This window comes from Apus apus, chromosome 12 (assembly GCF_020740795.1).
Source record: "Apus apus isolate bApuApu2 chromosome 12, bApuApu2.pri.cur, whole genome shotgun sequence".
Lineage (NCBI taxonomy): Eukaryota > Metazoa > Chordata > Aves > Apodiformes > Apodidae > Apus > Apus apus.
In genome coordinates this window covers 4,318,335-4,336,421 of record NC_067293.1, presented here as the reverse complement: position 1 = coordinate 4,336,421, position 18,087 = coordinate 4,318,335, and the positions used below count along the sequence as shown (strand labels likewise).

At 37.9% G+C, this 18,087-nt stretch overlaps 1 protein-coding gene across 1 annotated transcript in view; it reads left to right on the top strand.

Moving 5' to 3' along the window:
* Positions 1 to 18,087, top strand: part of TEX11 (testis expressed 11) — a 32,086-nt gene that overhangs the window by 6,332 nt on the left and 7,667 nt on the right. Inside the window, exons 7-21 of the mRNA XM_051630261.1 lie at positions 2,754 to 2,839; positions 4,304 to 4,361; positions 5,161 to 5,256; positions 6,861 to 6,942; positions 8,280 to 8,358; positions 9,069 to 9,220; positions 9,935 to 10,020; positions 10,985 to 11,122; positions 11,874 to 11,976; positions 13,028 to 13,152; positions 13,919 to 14,004; positions 14,610 to 14,663; positions 15,328 to 15,368; positions 16,602 to 16,688; positions 17,784 to 17,854. Of these exons, the coding sequence (XP_051486221.1) occupies positions 2,754 to 2,839; positions 4,304 to 4,361; positions 5,161 to 5,256; positions 6,861 to 6,942; positions 8,280 to 8,358; positions 9,069 to 9,220; positions 9,935 to 10,020; positions 10,985 to 11,122; positions 11,874 to 11,976; positions 13,028 to 13,152; positions 13,919 to 14,004; positions 14,610 to 14,663; positions 15,328 to 15,368; positions 16,602 to 16,688; positions 17,784 to 17,854 (1,344 nt within the window). The remainder of the gene's footprint in view (positions 1 to 2,753; positions 2,840 to 4,303; positions 4,362 to 5,160; positions 5,257 to 6,860; positions 6,943 to 8,279; positions 8,359 to 9,068; positions 9,221 to 9,934; positions 10,021 to 10,984; positions 11,123 to 11,873; positions 11,977 to 13,027; positions 13,153 to 13,918; positions 14,005 to 14,609; positions 14,664 to 15,327; positions 15,369 to 16,601; positions 16,689 to 17,783; positions 17,855 to 18,087) is intronic.

Sequence of the window (18,087 nt, the reverse complement as noted above, 5' to 3'; positions counted from 1 at the left end):
TTTTTTCTTCCAAGTTCTTTTTTGTGTGTGTGTTTCTCATAGTTCTCATTCAAAATAGAATGTTAAACTCTTCCTAAAGAATGAGAGAAAACAAACAAGCAAGCAAGGCAAAAAAAAAAAAAAAAAGATTCCTAAATTCAATGTGCCACCTGCTCTTCTACAGAACCAGCTGCATTTTGCATCTTGATCTTGTATATTGCTTCTCCACTTTGTATCCATATAAACTTTTGTCTGGAGACAGATGGGACGAGAGAAGAGCTGAGTTGCTAAGTTTTTGAAACATAGGTCTGTTGATACCCTCAGTACCAAGCTTCACCTTCATGAAGCTATAGAGCTGGGAATGGAGGCTTCTCATTGCACCAAACTGTGGTTTTTGTAGTTCTTTTGTCAGTGAACAATGTCAAAAGATAACAAGCTAGCACATGCAGACCAGTTCTTTGTTTGCAAAGATAAAAATCTAATGTATTTATATCGGATTAGACATCCCCACATTGATTTTCATTTGTGTACTTTACTATTTTCCCAATATTTAGGAAACATTTTGTTCCTGTCTCTATGGGACAGGTAGTAGAATTCAAAGGGGTATATATGAATTCTGAAAGGGAAATATGGGAAATACAGTTGGGGTTTAATTGGGTGTTTAACCAATTCAACTCCAACCAATTTTAAATTGTTTTTTGTGATCTGCAGGCCTTGTTCAGTGTGTCTGAGTGACTTAAGTTGCAGGGTTCTAGCTTTGATTTTAATCACAAGAGCAGAGCTTCTTCTTGTGAATTGCTGAGATATTTGCATTACTGTTCCTCATTTAATTTTAAATTAATTCAATGCATTTTGCTTAAATACCTCCATTAAATATTAAACTTTTCACAATGAGTGCTGGTCGCAAACCAGGAGCACAGGTGCACACAAGGAAAAGGTTTCTGATCATGAGAGATACAATTTACTTCTGGTTTAGAGAGTGGTATTTAAACAATGAGAAAAAAGAAAAAAAATAGTGATTGCTGAGTGACTTTGAAACTTTTGGACCACTAGGTAGTTGTCAGTTCTTAACTCTTCAGGCTCCAGAGAGCACTCGGAGGGTATCACCAGGAGATTATGGCATTATGGTAATGTATGGTACCACAGATCAGCTGGAGAGGATTTACAGCTTGTGGCTCATCAGTGGTCTATGAATCATAACTGGGCACTCCTGACCTACGGGGTGAAATACCAGAATTCATAGAATCATAGAATGGTCAGGGTTGGAAGAGACCTCTGGAAATCACCTAGTCCAACCCCACTTCTAAAGCAGGTTCACCTAGAGCATGTTGCACAGGATGGTGTCCAGGTGGGTTTTGAGTATCTCCAGAGAAGGAGACTCCCCAGCCTGTCTGGGCAGCCTGTTCCAGTGCTGTGTCACTCTCAAAGGACAGAAGTTTTTCCTCACATTCAGGTGGAGTTTCCTGTGTTCCAGTTTGTTGCTGTTGCCCCTTGTTGTGTTGCTGGGCACCACTGAAAAGAGCCCATCCTCCTGACACCTGCTCCATGCATATTTATAAGCATTGATAAGATCCCCTCTCAGTCTTTTCTTCTCCAGGCTAAGCAGACCCAGGGCTCTCAGCCTTTCCTTAGAAGAGATGCTCCAGTCCTCTCATCATCCTCATAGCCCTAAGATTGTTCCAAAGGCTGTTCAGAGAAGTGCCAGGTTTATGGGGCTATTTAGTGTTATGCTTGATTCCTGGAACACAGTAATTTGCTGAAATAGTATTTTAATTATCCTTTGAAATGTTGCTTTTCCAAGCCTGCAAGTAAATGACTGGGGTGTGCCACAGCATGGCTACAGTGCTATGCTAAACACTTTGCATGAAACCCTCTCAATACACTAAACTTTCTGTTCTGGAAAGAAAACATCCACAAATGAACTGATGAAAAAGCAGGGCTTCACATCTGAGTGTTTTGGCTTTTTTTTAATTCATGCATACTGAATCTTTTGCCTCTGGATTGCAATGAAATATACAATAAATTAGAAGCAAGATGTGCTACCTCTCTCATTCTTGCCTTAGGATATGAAATCTGTAGTCACTTGCAAGAAACAATTTATACTTGGAAAAGAAAGGTGCTGCAGAGGCAAAATGGATGTGAATACTGGCAGCCTGTTAGCATATAAAATGACTTTTCTGTCTCTTCTTTGGATGACATATGACAGCTGCAAATAATTTCAAAGGAAAGACAAGTTGTTATGAACAGATACTGCTGGGCTGACTGATAAAGCAGAGAGGAACAGTGATCTAAATAACCAAGCATTCAAAACCAGTTTTCTCCTAGTGCTTATAATGTGGATTATCCTTTTTTAACCCCAAAGAGACTTGCTGGGAAAAGCCTACCATGGAAGAGGTAGAGGCTTCTTCACTTATTTATGTAAAACTTTGTTGTCATTTTTAAAAATGAAGTTGTACTATTCCAGGTTTTTTCCTCTCCAGTTTGAATTTTCATTGTTTACACATTTCTAGTGCTTTCAGAGTGATTTCTTGAGGAACTATTCTGCCTCAAGTGTTTCAGGAATCCCACTATTTTGCATGTCCTGGGCTGGTTCATGATGCTTTACTTTCCCACACAATTACGATTCCGTTTTAGTCATGTTCAATAACATGTGTAAGGTAACAGGGGATATGTCTTTAAAGTGAAATGCATTTTAAAAAACCTGAGACTGGAGTGCCATGGATCTAATGATGTTTCTGCTAGAACATGATAGAAGCTGGAGTATTTTCTTGCAGACCTGTTATCTGTCAATCCTCTGTTACAATTTTGGAGTGGAAACCTATGAATGCAAGAGGTATGAACAGAGCTCCTTCTGGCTCAGGTAATGTGCAAAGGCAAAGAAAATAAAATCCTGCTTTTGAGATGTAAAAACATGGGACAGAGAGTGGGGAGCAAAGGACAGCAGGAGTTTGATTAAAAGTGGGAGAAAACAAGATTTTAGCTGAATCAAATTAGCGAGCAGATACTTAGTGCTGTCTTACTCTGATGCCTAATGTCTGCTTTTTACACCTATTTCCATGACATTAAAAGGAAGTCTTCTTTCCATGGTTCTCATCAATTCTGTCCCTAACACTTCTTTCAAAGAGAATATTTTTATGAAGAGCCTGTTCCCAGTTCTTGTGCCATTCATAAGTGATAATGAAGGGATTTTAGAACTTCGGAAAAGTGTAGATGAATTAATCTGACTGATTTTTAAATGGGTTTTAAATAGTGTTTGAATTTCTCATAAAAGATGTGCTTCACTGAGATCAAGTCCTTGATTGATGGAAGACAAACCTTGAGGTGCAAAAAATGAATAGTTAGAGGTGGTTTGGGTAGGATCCAAAGAAGTAATGTTGTTGTACTACTAAGGAAGAAAAAATGTAGGCTATTGGGAAGAGCATCCTCATGCCAAGGTCACAGCCTTAGCTCAGGGATTTATTTTGACTTATTTTTGTTCTTTTTCAATTAAATAGAAGAAAATGAATGGCAACGTCAAATTCCAAGTAGTTATGGTCAAATATGTTGTCGAAGAGGATTTGTAGGAATCTTTAGAATGAATTGTACTTGGTGCTTCAGAGATTATTTTATATTTTATTCTTGTGGAACATTAAATACCGAGTCCTGATGACGAAATATGAGGAGAAAATAAACATCTGCAAAGTGCAAATAAGTATCTGAAGAAAGAGATGTAGCTCCCTCTAGTGGATTAAAATTTCCCTGTACAGAGAATAGATTAGATTAGGAAACAGATGCCCAGTTATTGGTCTTCTTTCAAACAGTTCTTCATTCATAGCATTTGCAATCAAACCTGGTTTTGTGGAATTGCCAGTACATTTTCTTCTGGGTGGTCTTTTGTGCTGTCATTGAATTTGTAGAAAAACAATGGAGAATCATAACTCCCAGGTTAAATTTCTGTTTCTGCTGTTGCTTTGCTCTGATCTTGAGACTAGGTCATGTATAACTTTTATATATGACTTTATTATATGATTTGTGAGAATGAGAACAATTGCGTCTTCAAAACCCCTGTGGCTAAAGCTGATAAAACCTTCTGAAATGCTTGAATAGATGTTACAGATGCTGGTGTGACAAGTTCAAGAAAGTGATTTGAGTACAATTCTTAATGTGAGGATATAGAAAGAAAACAAATCTTTCTGTTCTCTTTTGAGTACTGAGATTAGTTTGTGTGGTTTATGTAGTTTCTAACTGTTAAAGAAGTGGGAAAGGATAGGAATGTTGCACAAAGCAGAAAAGGGCTGAATTTGTCTCTATCATCTCATTTAATTCTTTCACTTAACATTGATAGCCAGAGTTATGACATTGGGAAGATGGACACGAAATACTCTATTGGCAAAGAAATGCAGGTAAGAAATAGCAGAATTGCTGTTTACAAATAGGATGATTTTGTTAACCTGGCTCCACTGCATCATCTGCTTTTGCTGTGCCAAGCATGACCAGTGATTCTTTGGCCTCCTGTTTACTACTGTCTGCCATGAAGTTTGGTGAAGTTGCAAGTTTAGTTGCTATGAGCATCATTCTGAGAGTTTAGTCACTGATGGGTGCCCTTAAATCACATCTGAATTTACTATTCCGTGGAAATTAAATTGCAGAAAGACTGAAATAAATCCTGAAAGGCCATCTCTTCTTCCCTTTCCCCTCTTCTTTAAGGTGTCACCAGTTACATTTGTGTAATTTCTGATAGGTGTTTATCTGTCTCCTTCATAAGAATATTGCTCCTTTCACTACCCACAGTGGATATGGAGATGATTTTAATATCTTCCTCTTTATATGAATAATTTATCTATTTTAAGGCCTTTATCATGTATGTTTGTTTGTTTTTTCTCTCAGTAAAGTTTTTTCCTCCTGTTCTTCATTCTGTTTTTTTCCAGATCTCTGATTTTCCTTGCTACCCTTCTGTTCTCCTCTAAACTGTTTGGTTCATGTTCTCTGTGAATTGCAAGGCTGAAGACTGGATGTGCTTCAGAATGGGGCAATCACTTTGTATGCCTGATGCCAGACAGGCATTCTTTAACTCAAAGCACTTTTATGTTTCATGACCTTACATTTTAAGTCTCTTGTGTTCATATGCATGTTCATGTGTGGCTATTTTTTTTTTCTGCTCTTCAGAATGCGTTTAAACTTCAGGTTTGTTTTCCTTTCCAGGCTAAAGTGCTGCGTTTGTTAGCCACAGCCTATTTTGAATGGGATTGCAGTCTGCATGTTGATAAGGCATTGCAAGCTATAAACTTGGCCAATCAGGTAATAATGATTTATTGTATTTATGCTGTGCAGTAGTCAAAACTCCAGCATTTACTAACAGCATCATATGGGCCACATGAATTACTGGTCTGTTATCCTTGACATCAACAGAGGTGTATTTTCTTTGTCTTATGAGTGTTTTCATACTCATAAGTCTGTTTTGTTGTTCCCAGAGTTCTTATAGAGAAATCTTTGCAGGTAGATGTAGGGCTGTCTTGCTGCCTCATATCTATTAATAACAAGGTCCTTTGATAATTATCTGACTAAAATTTCTCTGGCACATGTTCAGGAAAACTGTACAAACAAAATAAACTACAGGATGGTCCACCTGAGGTTTGTAGCAGCTGGCTTTTTATGCACCAGATCTTTTGTCTTGCTTTTGTTATAAGGAGTATGTTCATCCAGTATCTTGAGTTCCCATCTTACTATCTGTACAAATATTTGAGGAAGCACCAAACAGAGCTCAGTTCTGAAAGCTGTGTAGCCATGCTGCATCAGGCTTATTTCAAGCAATTAATTTAGCCATTGCACTTTACTAACATGACTGTATTTCTTCTGGAACCTGAAAAATGAGCTGTATAAACATAGGGCTACCTGAAGGAAGTTCATGTATGTCCTGGTTTGAGCTCAGATCAGGACAATATATCTCTAACCAGTCACTGCGATGAGTCTCTTGTTCTTTCACAAATTTAATTTCCTGCATAAAGGCTCGAGTTAATCTGTCTTTCCAGGTTAGTTAGAGTAGCTTAAATTTGAAAAAATTATATTTGGTTTTGGTTGACTATTTTTTAAACTTCCATTATCTGTTTAATATTAAACAAGCTTTATGTATAAAATCCTGTTTTAAATGAAAGCTCAAATTCTGTTTTCTACATGCTGTTAAAAATTTCAGACAGTTGATTAGGCATCAGATGTGCTCCTGGGATCAGGAGAAAAGGCATTTTAATGATGCAGTTAACTTGCTCCTACAGTATCTAAGCCCTTTGCAGTTTTTATTGTATTTACTTTTGCCAAACCTTTTGAGGTGGCAAGTTTTTTTACAATCCATTTTTGATAATGGATATTTTGACATTGTATGAGGGGATGGAAAACTAGAAGAAAATTTTTATTCTAGAGTCTGAAATGTGCAGTGAAAGCTGTAGAACACAGTCCTCATTATTTCCATTTACTCTCATAGTTGTTCTCTTCTAAATTTCCTATTATTACAACCTACTTTGAATTCTGCTGTTATTAATTCTAGAGTAATCCAGCCAATTCACACATGGAAAAGCAGGAAATGTTCTTGTAATTCAGTATTGTTCAGCTTCTGTTTAAAACTATTGGAAGTGGGCCACAGCAAAACGAGAATCATGTATCTCTTTATTTCATTGTCCTCATGGTCTTTTGGCAGTATAAGAATAAATAATAAATATGCACATTGCATTTAAAAAGAAAATATTACCAGTTGCTTACCTATTGCTTCAGTTGTTAAAATGAAACTGGAGAATAGAGTGGAATGTGTGTGATCGCCTGGTATTTGTCTGTGTTAGGAATGTTCTGGACTCTCACAGGATCTATATTCTACAAACAGCTGTCCAAGTAACGAGTTGTTTTTCATTGTGCAGGAGAATCTGCATCCAGCAGGGCTTTTTCTGAAAGTTAAAATTCTTCTGAAAAGTGGAGCATCAGATGAAGATATCAGCTCAGGTATCACAGTCTGTATAGGTTTCACAGAGAGGTCATGCTACTCCATATCCAAGAAGGTGGCCTGAGCTGTAGATAGAAAAGTAAAGAAGAAAAATTCCTTTCTCCTGTGTTTTAGAGGCATCTTCACTTGCTAAATGTTGTTCTGGTTTTGGAGTGTGAGTAGTCAGTGTTCACAGAGGAGTTATGCAGGTGCTAATATAAGTCTGAATTAAGTGTGATTTTTGTTGAAAATGTCATAGGCTGGAAATAGGGAAGGGGCAGACTGAAGACAGTGAAAATACAGCAATGCAAAGGTGTGGTTTGTCTTAGACATGTGCCTAAGGTTACTCAAAAAGGGTGAAGGTGGGTTGTCTCTTACCCAGTCAGCATAGGGCTGGATGGTTTGAATGCTGCCAGACTAGCAGAAATGGAAAGTCCTCTTCAGATGGCTCCTGGGGAATTTAATACAGCTTTCAAGTGGACAGTTATTCGAAACTTAGCATTGCAATAGCTGGCTTCTGTTGTGCAGTTTCAGTTGTGAAGCCACAGTGTTGCCTGTCAAAACACACTGTTTATATTTAGTAGCACTAAGACTCCAGTCAGTTTTTCAGGCAAGCTTATTAATGAGTGGATGCCCTCCTTGTCTTGCATGGCTGGCATGCAAGAGTGTGGTGTCCATGCACTGTAACTTCTCTTTGTTTTGAGTGGAGGTTCCTGCTAAGCTTCAGGCATTTGACTAAAATCTTGCATTGTGCACTTGTACACAGGTGCCTTAGGAATGCTTCCTTTAACAATTGCATGTCCCAGTTTGTTCCTACTTTGATCTCATCCAAGCTACAAATGTATAAATCTTGTCATTAACCATCCAGCACAGTCTAGCAATTTTTAAACTTTATCTGAATAATCTAAAACTGATACCTGCTCATCAGCACCAGTCATTTCAACTGTTGATGCTAAAGGCATTAGACTTGAGTAGTTTCCATTGCAATATGATACCACCACACAGCCTGAGCACTCTGACCTCAGTCTTAAGTGGTTCCTGCTGGATAAGGCTGAGACATTTTGATGGAAAGCAGCTTGAGGCAAAAGTTTGTGCTACTAATGCCTCTGCTTTTGCTGCTTAAAGAGACAGGCTAGAATTCCAGGGCTGACAGTCTGTCACTTTTCTATAGTACTACATTAATTGTACAGTGAAAGTCAAAGCACAATAGATATTTTTTGTTCTTCCTTTTGTTGTATAGCTATTATATTGGGGTTTGTTTTGTTTTCTCAAAGAAGCTGTAAGAGGTACATGGTAAACTAAGCAGTTAAGTGCCTAAGTTGATTAAATAATGTCAACTGCTTTGTGTTCTGTCAAGCTGTTGCAGAATTCCTGCACCATGACATATCTTTAGACTTCTGTTTGAATGCTGCCAAAGTGCTGCTGGAGCATGGAAGGTATGGAAACATCACCAAGCATGGTGAACACAAATATTTGGTCTCTGTAGATCTTCTATAAGCAAAGAACAATTATTATACCGTGATGCTCTATTTTAAATAAAAACTCACAGAGGTAAACAGCTTTGAGAGGTAGCCTGTCTTTTCTACAGCAAGGTGATAGAGCTTGTGGCAGAAGCAGAAGAGGGTGTGAAATAATGTTGGGTGGCAATTTGCAGTGCTGTAGCTTTGCTTTGGAACGATTAAGATTTTTCCCTGTGGATTTTTAATATTTTTCTGGAATAATATATATATGAGTCTGGATTTATCTGACTGAAATCTTCCTTCCATACTAACTTGCCAATCCTCAGAATGAAAGAGTTTGGAGTTATAGAATAATTCATGTGAAAAACAGTATGAGGAGGAAAAAGACATGCCATTTCACACTGTTGAGTGTTCCATCATGTTCCTTATGCTTCTATCTTGCTGTAAATTCTTATCCTTTCAGTATGAGGAGTAAACTGTCTTATGAATACTATTGAACAAGTGTGTGTTCATAGGAAGTTACTACTGAATAGATGAACTGCAGTGAATTCATACCTTGACTCACTCTGTCAGTGTGACTCTGTGCCAGTAGTATTACTAAGAAGCGTGTGAATACATAATTCTTTAGAATGGAAACTTAACAGCTCTTCTTGTGCAACCTCTTAAAAATGCCTCTGTGTGAATAGGGAATCAGTTGCTTTTGATTTTCTGAAATCTGTTCCTGAACGATATGAATCTTCACCTGACCTTGGAAAAATTACCCTGCTCCACATCGAGTTCCTGTTGCAGAGTAAGAGGGAGCTGCTTGCAAAGCAAAAGGTTGAAGAAATTATTATAGGTTTGTATCCATTGCTGCTGTTTGCTAAAAGCTGATTTATTTGGCTGAAGTTTTGAATGCTGATTTTCACTTTTTTGCTTGTTCTTATCTTTGCTTCTCCTTGTGTCTGTTCTCCCTCATGGTTCTTTTGCATGGCAGTTCTCAACTTCCATCATGAATGACAGTCATGATAAAGCTCAGGGTGAAATTCACTTGCTAGAACAATTCCTACTCCCTAGTGTGGACTGTGTGGAACTGACATGTGGGATTAGAAACATCAACCAGAAGTTCTGTGTAATGGTCATACATTGTCCATCTATCTCAATGTGGTTTTGTTTGTCAGTATGAAAACAGGTTGCAAGTCTTTTTTTGAGCAGCTGAGGAAGAGTTTCCTTTTCAGGTCTCTTGCACCTATTGTTGTTTTTCTTGACTGTCAGATCTACTGGAAATCAAACCATGTTTTACATAGCACCAGGCTAGGTCCAAGAGCCACATTTACCTTGTTCAAGCATGAAAATACTCTCTTACCCACTGTTGGTTTTTTGTTTTGTTTCATTTGGTTTGGTTGTTCTTTTTGTTTTGTTTTCAGAAGCAGGATATGAAACCCTGGCTGCTGGCTGAAATGATTGCTGTGTCAGTGCTTTTTGTTGTAGGCTGTGGGACAGTCTTTCTCAGGTATTTCTGAGTGTGCTTCTTAAAATTCTGGTAAAGTGATGATTTGCAATATCATTTCAGGTCATTATACTGGGAAACAACTGTTGCCTGAAGCCTTGAATCGGCTGCACATCATCTTGTGGGACAGAGCTGCCAAACATTATGAGGTTTGGGACCAAACATTAGTGTTGTTATTTGTATCACTGAAAATGAAGATCTGCTTTTTCTGACCTCTTTGGTATGTCTTAACTGAAAGGATTGTCAGGCACTGGAACAGGCTGCCCAGGGAAGTGGTTGAGTCACCATCCCTGGAGGTATTTAAAACCATGTAGGTGTGGTGCTGAGGGACATGGTTTAGGGGTGGATGTGGCAGTGCTGGGTTAGGGGTTGGACTTGGTCTTAAAGGTCTTTTCCAACCCAAACAATTCTATGATTCTATACCCTCTTATTCTTTCAGTATTTGGAGATGAGTTAATGTTCTACTCTTGTATTTCTGTCAACACTTGTTTCTTGAATATATAAAGGAAAACACATGTGCCATTTTATTGCTTCTCATTTGTGTAGTCAAGAAGGAATTTTGCTAATGACACAGCTTCCTTCCTCCTCATTTTAAATTAAATTCTCTTTCCAAATTGTTACTATATTTGGGAGTAACCTCCTAAGCAGACTATCATCAAGGTTTACAGTCTAAATGGGATAAAATACTTTTGTCTTTGTCTCTTAGTTTTAGTTACTTAGTATAATGGAGTATTTTTAAAATAATATTTCTGTTTTGTATTTAGTCATAAGAATGTCCTTTCTGGGTCAGGCAAATGACCCATCTAGTCTAGTGTCCTGTCTTTGATAGTGGCTGTAGGGATGAGGGAAGAGTAGGAGCAGGTAAAGCACCAGTTCTAATTAATATTACCTGTGTTGTGGGACCAGTGATTACTCTTCTGGGGGAAAGGTTGCATTACAATATACTTGATTATCTAAATCTTTCATTTCCTATGACCTTTTTATGTTTTTAAATTTGGGAAAACATATGCAGCTTAATCACCTAAATATGGGTGTGGGGACTTTTTTTGTTTATTTGTTTTTTTTGTTTGTGTTTTTTTTGTTTGTTGTGTTTTGGTTTTTTTAATTTCCCAGGCAAAAAGCTATTCTGAAGCTCTTCAGTGGTACAATTACTCTGTCAGCTTCTACATACCTGGACAGATAGATCAGAACTTGGCTAAGCTGCAGAGGAACATGGCTTCTTGCTATCTTCATCTGAAAGAAGTTGACAAGGTATATAAATAAATAGGTATACATAGGTATAATATTTATTAATTTGCATTGTTTTTATTTTGTAGCTAGGTCATTGGGAGTTAATTTACATCTTTTTTTACTGTCCCTATTTTGCTTATAGTGAAGGAACTGTCTTTGTCTGGCATCATCCATCAGAGTGATGTTGTTCATCATTTTAGCTGCTATGTGGACCTTTTCTATCATCAGTCATTCTAATGGGGGAAACAGTCCCCAAGTTGTGTGAACGTGCCTCAGTATGTTCATTTGCTCCTCAGATTAGAGGTCCTCCTCTCTTCAAGACAGATGAGCCCTGGCAGGAAAAATGTTTGATGTGTCTCACTAGAACTTCCCACAACAGTGTGTTAGCCCTCACCTCTGCAGAGCTGCACCTGCTTCACCTACCTAGGCCTTCTGGTTTGGGGGTGTGAAACCTCCCCATTCAAAGTGTCAAAAGGGGGTTTCATTTTTCAGCATGCTCAGGGCTTCTCTTGCTTTCTGGTTCTGTAGCTCTAAATTTGAGGAACTGGCTTTTTCCTCAGTCTGGTCATTGTCAGTCTTTGGTGCCATCTTCTGCTCTGGTCACTTCTTTCCAGGGAAGATGTTGTCAAACCAAATTTCTTGAGTAATTATATAAATATCACCAATGTAACCATTAACATCTTGTGTATCTTTTAATCTCTTCTATTGCAAGTTATATTACTGATTTCAAGATGTCATTGTGCTGATTTCCTTTAATCTCTTCCATGAATAGGCTAAAGAGGCAGTTAAAGAAGCAGAGAGGTGTGATCCAAACAGCATCTTTACTAAATTCAGTGTCTATAAGATTGCAGTGATGGAGAAAGATACTGATAAAGGTAGAACCTGAAAAATCAAGGATCCACTGCAAGGAGCAGAAATGCTGAATATATTAAATAATACTAAGCATATTTGGGCTGTTCATCTTGAGAAAGACAGGCTGTGTATTTAAACTGTTAGAGTGAGGATGCTTTTTGCACATAATATATGAGATGTGGAGTCCACTGTCATAACTGATAATGTCTGGATGGAGCTTCTTGCTAGGAAGTCTCTAATCTCATGGGCAGAAGCTATTGTGGTATCCCAGGGTGAGAATCATTGGATTCCTGTTTCTAATATTCCTCTGTATGCATATACAATATAAAGAAAGGATACTGAGCTAAATGAACATTAATGGGACCGTTATTATGTCTCTTAATTTCTCTGGATGAGTAGACCCTGAAGTTACCAAAAAAATACATGCATTACTGAGCTGACTTAAAGAATGACATACCTCTGTAGACTCTCTTATTTATGATGAGTTCTGCCATTTCATATTTTAATGAGAATCTTAGCTCAAGTCATGAAAATTGAGAAATACAGTCTGTACTTAGAGTAACAAGCAGAGCTTATTTTCTGATTAGTTCTGTGCTGATTAATTGCTCTCTATACATCTTTTAAATGACAGCATAATCTGTTCAGATAATACAGAGTGGGAACCGTGGCACAGTGTGAACATAAAAGCAGCAGCACCCTTAGCATAAGCCAAGATGTGGGAGCTTGGAATCATGCCCAGACAATGTATTAGAGAAAGTCTGTCTTTGGTGACAAACAGTTACTTAGCAGAACAAAATTATGCATGTGAGACAGAGTTTCATTTGTATGGCATCCTGGTTTCCTTAGATGAGTAGCTTGGAAAGCCTTTTGGCACCTTTCTAGGAAGAAATGCATCATTGTGGAGAAGTGCTGGTGTGGTCAGGATTTCTTGTCTTGGTTTTTCTTATTTGAAAAAACATATAAAATTACAGCCTTTCATACGTAATTTCTAGAGCCTCATTAAAATAGTAGAACTTTCCACCCTCCCATTGCTTCTATAAAAGAAATAAATTAATTTCTCTATGTGTATTTCAGCTGTGGAAGCAGTTATTGAAATGGGGAAGCTGGCAGAAAAACTACCTCAAGATGAAGACAAGCTGAGAGTGGATGAAAATACAGGCAATAACCTTCTGAGTTTAGCTGCCCAAATTGCTTTAGAGGTAGAGCAGATAACATTGTCTTTACTTTGCTTTATTGATAGAAGCAGGACAGCTGTAACCTCTGTATCTTGGCCTACTCTATCTCTCTGTATTTCATTCATTTTTAAGTATTCCATGCTTCCATAACCAAGGTCTCACTCCAATGTGTGATGTAATGCAAAATAGAAATGGATTTCACCTATAGACAAATTGTATTTTTAAATATTTCTTCAGGAGTATAAAGAATTTTGAGGTATAAATATTGGTATCTGGACATGACATGGTGTATTTCTGTAAAATTCCTCTTAGCAAAATGTCTTTCTCTGCCTCTGGGATTTGATCTCTGGTGTGCTGGGTGGAACCTGTTTACAGAATGCACACAAGTCAGTGCTGAAAGACTGAAAAGTCACTTGTCCCTCCTGTTTGCCTTTTGGTTGGTGACTCGAGCAGTATCTGAACTGGCTGATTACATTGGCATAATTAACATAGGCTGTTGGTGGCCTTTTAGGGCTTTGCTCTTGGCACTGTAAGGCATGGAAGCCATGCCAACCTGCACTGATCCTGTTCTTGCCATCTAGTGCATGGAATTCTATGATCCCTCCTTTCGGTTTTCCCTTGACTCTGAGACTCTTCTGTGCAGAGTCCTTTGTTCTTTTTCCTCCTAGTAGACTGCATGGAGCTTTGGAATATGCTGTTGCTTGGTTTTGTGTTGGTTTTGGGATGGGTTTTTTTGGTGGTAGCTGAGGTTGGTGCAGTGTATTCAAAACATGTTTTAATTTCTTTTCAGAATGAACAGCAAGTTGTGGCTGTCAAAGCTTTGGAGTATTTATCTGAACATTTACAGGACTGCCAGCAATTATTTGCAGCTTTAAAGTGAGAATTCAATACATTTACATGCAAAGATAAAGTTTTCTGTTTTCTTTTTTCAAAAAGAATTTGTTGTATTGAGGAAGGTGGAAAAAAGAGCAGGTGAAATAGGAGTTTGCAGTCTTTTTGATGCTGCAGATGTACCTCAGTCCTGAACTCCTAATACCTAAAGATGTTCCAAGTCTCTCCCAAGCAAGCAGTATTTGTTGCTCTGAATTTTATGATTATGTTGTGATTTGAACAGATGAGCAACAGTGACTTTGATGACCTTGCAACAACATATTTGGTGAAAATACCAGTTCCATTGTATCCTCTGATGAAGCAGTATCTTTTCATTGAAGATGTATTTACTCCAATAGTGGCTTAAAGCATTTGCTAAAGTACAAAGATTTCCTTACTATTACCTGATTTAATAAAAGTCATACAAAATAAGTCAATAGAATGGGAAATAGTATAATCTGAATCTCATTTTGACACTTTCAGTTCTTCTGTGAGTTCGACAGGCTGATAGCATAAGGAAGAAAAGTGGGATCCTTTCTGGAAAATTAAGACATAGCACATTGTTGGAAAAATATTCTTGTTTCTTCATGGCTTGTTTGTCTCTCATTTAGATGTTTGGTTCGTATTATGTTGTCAAAGGTCTTGGCAGAAAACAAAGAGAAAAGGTGAGTCCATTTGCAAAACCACTTTGTTATGGTGGATATGTTGTACAAATGGTTATAATATTTTCTTGCTGGGCTTATTTTCTTGCAGAGTAATCAAGAGATTATTTTTTATGCTAGTAAGAAGTCCACCCAGATCACTTCCCAACTTGACCTAATGACATCACCTAGGAACATCTTTTCCACTTACATAACCTTTCCTTTAAATATTTGCTTTTTGCCTTCATCTTTGGTTAATGCTGAGACTGTCAGGTATTTTTGATGGGGACTGTGAGCTAAACAACCTCTTCAACTTTGACACTAGGACATGGTGTCTTTCAAAAGTTCTGAGGGAGATTTCAGAGTGGCACCTCCCTTGCTGAAGACCCGCCACTTGGCAAAGAGGGTGCTGGCTTTGGAGAACTGTCCTGCTGGATTCTGACTGCCAAGAAGGCAGTGCAGTGTCAGGGGGGATTGGAGCTTCACCTGCAGCCCTAACAACTGAGAAAAAAGAGTTTTTGCTGGCCTTCAGCACTCCTTTTGAATCTTCCAATGCTAGAAGTTTCTAATACCTGAGGTATTTGTTAGGGGAAGAATCCATAGTTACAGAGATGTTGTATTCCAACATAATCATGTGTTCTGATGTAAGAAAGTTAATCAAACATTTTCTAAAATTTTTTCCTCCTAGAGATGAAGATATCAACTCAATGCTAACTTACTTGACCTTGGGTATGCTTTTGTTTTATTTACATTTTCTGTAGTTCTTCCATCTGTGAACATTTGATGATTGGATTAGGTCCATACCAAATAAATGTTTAGATTCCTTATTTCAGTGTAGGTTCCTTACTTCCCACTGAAATAACTGAAAATTAAAAGTGGAAATTCAACAGTGTTGTGAAGTTGGATCTCAGGTTTTTGCTATGAAGTTTGCAGGCTAGTGTTGGAAAAAACAACCTGTATTTGAGAGCTTCTCTCAGACAGAGGGACTTACCCTTCATAAGCCCATGCAAGCAAACAACAGACACTTGGGTACAACCACAGCCCAAGTGGCTTCAAGTGACAGGCTCCTCCTCTGACTGCATCAGCATGAACAAAGTTAGTATCTTCAGCAGCAGGTCTACCACAAAAGGAAGCTGTTTGGTTTTGTAAACTGAATTAACAGCTTAACTTTCTGTTGGCCATTACTAAATGCCAGTGGTGGTCTTTGCTCTTGTAGCTGTTTAAAAGGGAGCATTTTGTAAATTAAGTTAATGCAGTTGGGCTTTCTTTTTTGCCCTTAAACTCTTAGACTGTGCCCTTTTGAGGGGCTTAGACAAAGACTCTGCAGAGTAATTGCTCTCAAGACCAGACAGGCTTGTCAGAATTGGTTCCCACTTTTAAGTTGTGCTGTCCTTTGAAAAATAATTGTCTTGTTTGCATTGGAAAAGGTGCAGGAGTTTTACAGAGGACTTTTCTCCATCAAAAGAAATGCTTATTTTCACTAAATGTGTTTTTTTTTTTACCCCTCTCTTCCTATCTTGGACAAGAAATGTAATGAGATTGTAGAACTTTATCTACACTAGCCATTCTTCCTGTGGTTAGAAGAGAATGAAGACTAGAATTAAATAAATTAAAAGTTGCTTGAATAAAAGCCTCAAACCTGTTACTAGATTTAAACACCCTGAACTTCTTGTGAAATTGAGTAAAACTCTGCATTAGATTTCAGTGTCAGTAAACTCTGAAGAGGCAGTGCTTGTTGACAGCCTTATATGTCTTATCTAAAATGCTGTGAGGCACTTTTGATGTTTTTTATAAATGTCTCTGGTCAAGCATGTTAGATTTAATCTGTGAGAATAACTCTTCATCAGGAATTATATGGGAGTTTTGGATACCTCTGTTTTGTAGTGTAGTTATTAGACTTGAAAACATTTTGATTCTGTTCAGAAAGTGTTACTTATGTATTGAACAACATGTTTTCTGCAGCTCACAAGAGACTTGCTGAGTCTTTCACAGAAGAGAAGTTTACAGGGGACATGAGGATCCTTGAAGCTCACTGGTTTAGAAAAGTTGGTAGGTTGCACTCTCAGCATCTAAACTGAATCTCCTCTATCTCCACTTAGTGAGACCTTAAGGAAGAAAAGTGTTTAAAGATGTAGTGGATGTATACAACTTGTCACCTTTGGAAGCTGCTGCCTTAACTGGTCTTCAGGTTCTCCTGCTGCATTTTCTGTCTTCTGAAACTGATATGGCTCATGTTTTAAATTAGTTATCAAGACAAATACACAAGGTGTATTTGACTGATGGGATTCTTTTCACCACAGAAAATGTTCTAAGTGTCCATGATTCAACTTTTCAAAGTCCACTGTTTTTCTTTTAGTTAGTCCTTCACTACCAACTCAGTGCATTTGCTGTCTGGAAATAAAAATATAAGCATGGGGTAACAGGCTGAAGTCATTTTTCAGATCTTTGCTTCTGCCAAAGCATGCAGGAGAGAAAACAGTTGAAATCAAGGCATCTGCCATGGTGAGCTTTTGCACATATCCTCAGTGCAGCCATGCTCCTATAAAGGGCAGCAGAGGAGGGACAAAAGCAGAGGAGGGACAAAAACAGAGGACAAACATGGGAACATGAGTGAATGGAATCTGTGGTGACCATGACCTCTCCAAGGCTGCATTTTCACTCACAGAAAAAACAATTCACAGACTACAAAAAAAACATGTCCTAGGGAATCAATTAACGTGAAAGTTAGAATCTGCAAAGTCAATGTAGAATCTAAACATTTAATTGGGCCAGACTCTCCTACATAAATAATTTCATTGTCTTTAGATGGCTCACCCATTTACTCATCAGAATTGTCTGTTTAATTGCCATTTACCCCTGCTGGGAGGGATAAACATAAGAAAATATTTCTTTGTGCTCTTGTGGGTAGGCTACATGGTGGAATGGATACTTGGTTATGATTAAATGATTAAGACAAAATTTGAAAGCATGAATAAGCTAGTTTATCAAATCACTAATAATGGTATTTCTGCTGTTAAGTGAGCTGTTGTTGATATTTTGATGAAGAAATTGAATTGTAGAATGTGAACTGTTACTGGAGATTAGATGGTCACACCTGTCATGTTGAAGATTTTTATTCTAGTCTCCAATGTTTGTCTTTATCAGCTTGGAATTTAGCTGTACAGTTTAGAGGCTGCCCTAAAAAGATGAGGGATTTTTTTCTACTGTCTTTCAAGGTATGTACTCTTGCTCACAGTGTCCCTGATTGAGGAATATTGTCATCTGTCTAGTTCTGTTAGAAGTTACATCCAAGGGAATCTCCTCGTAGACATGCTTGTATGCTCTGGAGATGGAGTGCTTTTGTCAGGAGTTTGTGATACAAAATGTAAGCATTGTTGTCATACTTCACATTCTGTTGCTTAAAAGTGTCCTAAGAAACTTCGACTGAAATGAGAACTTTCTAAAATAA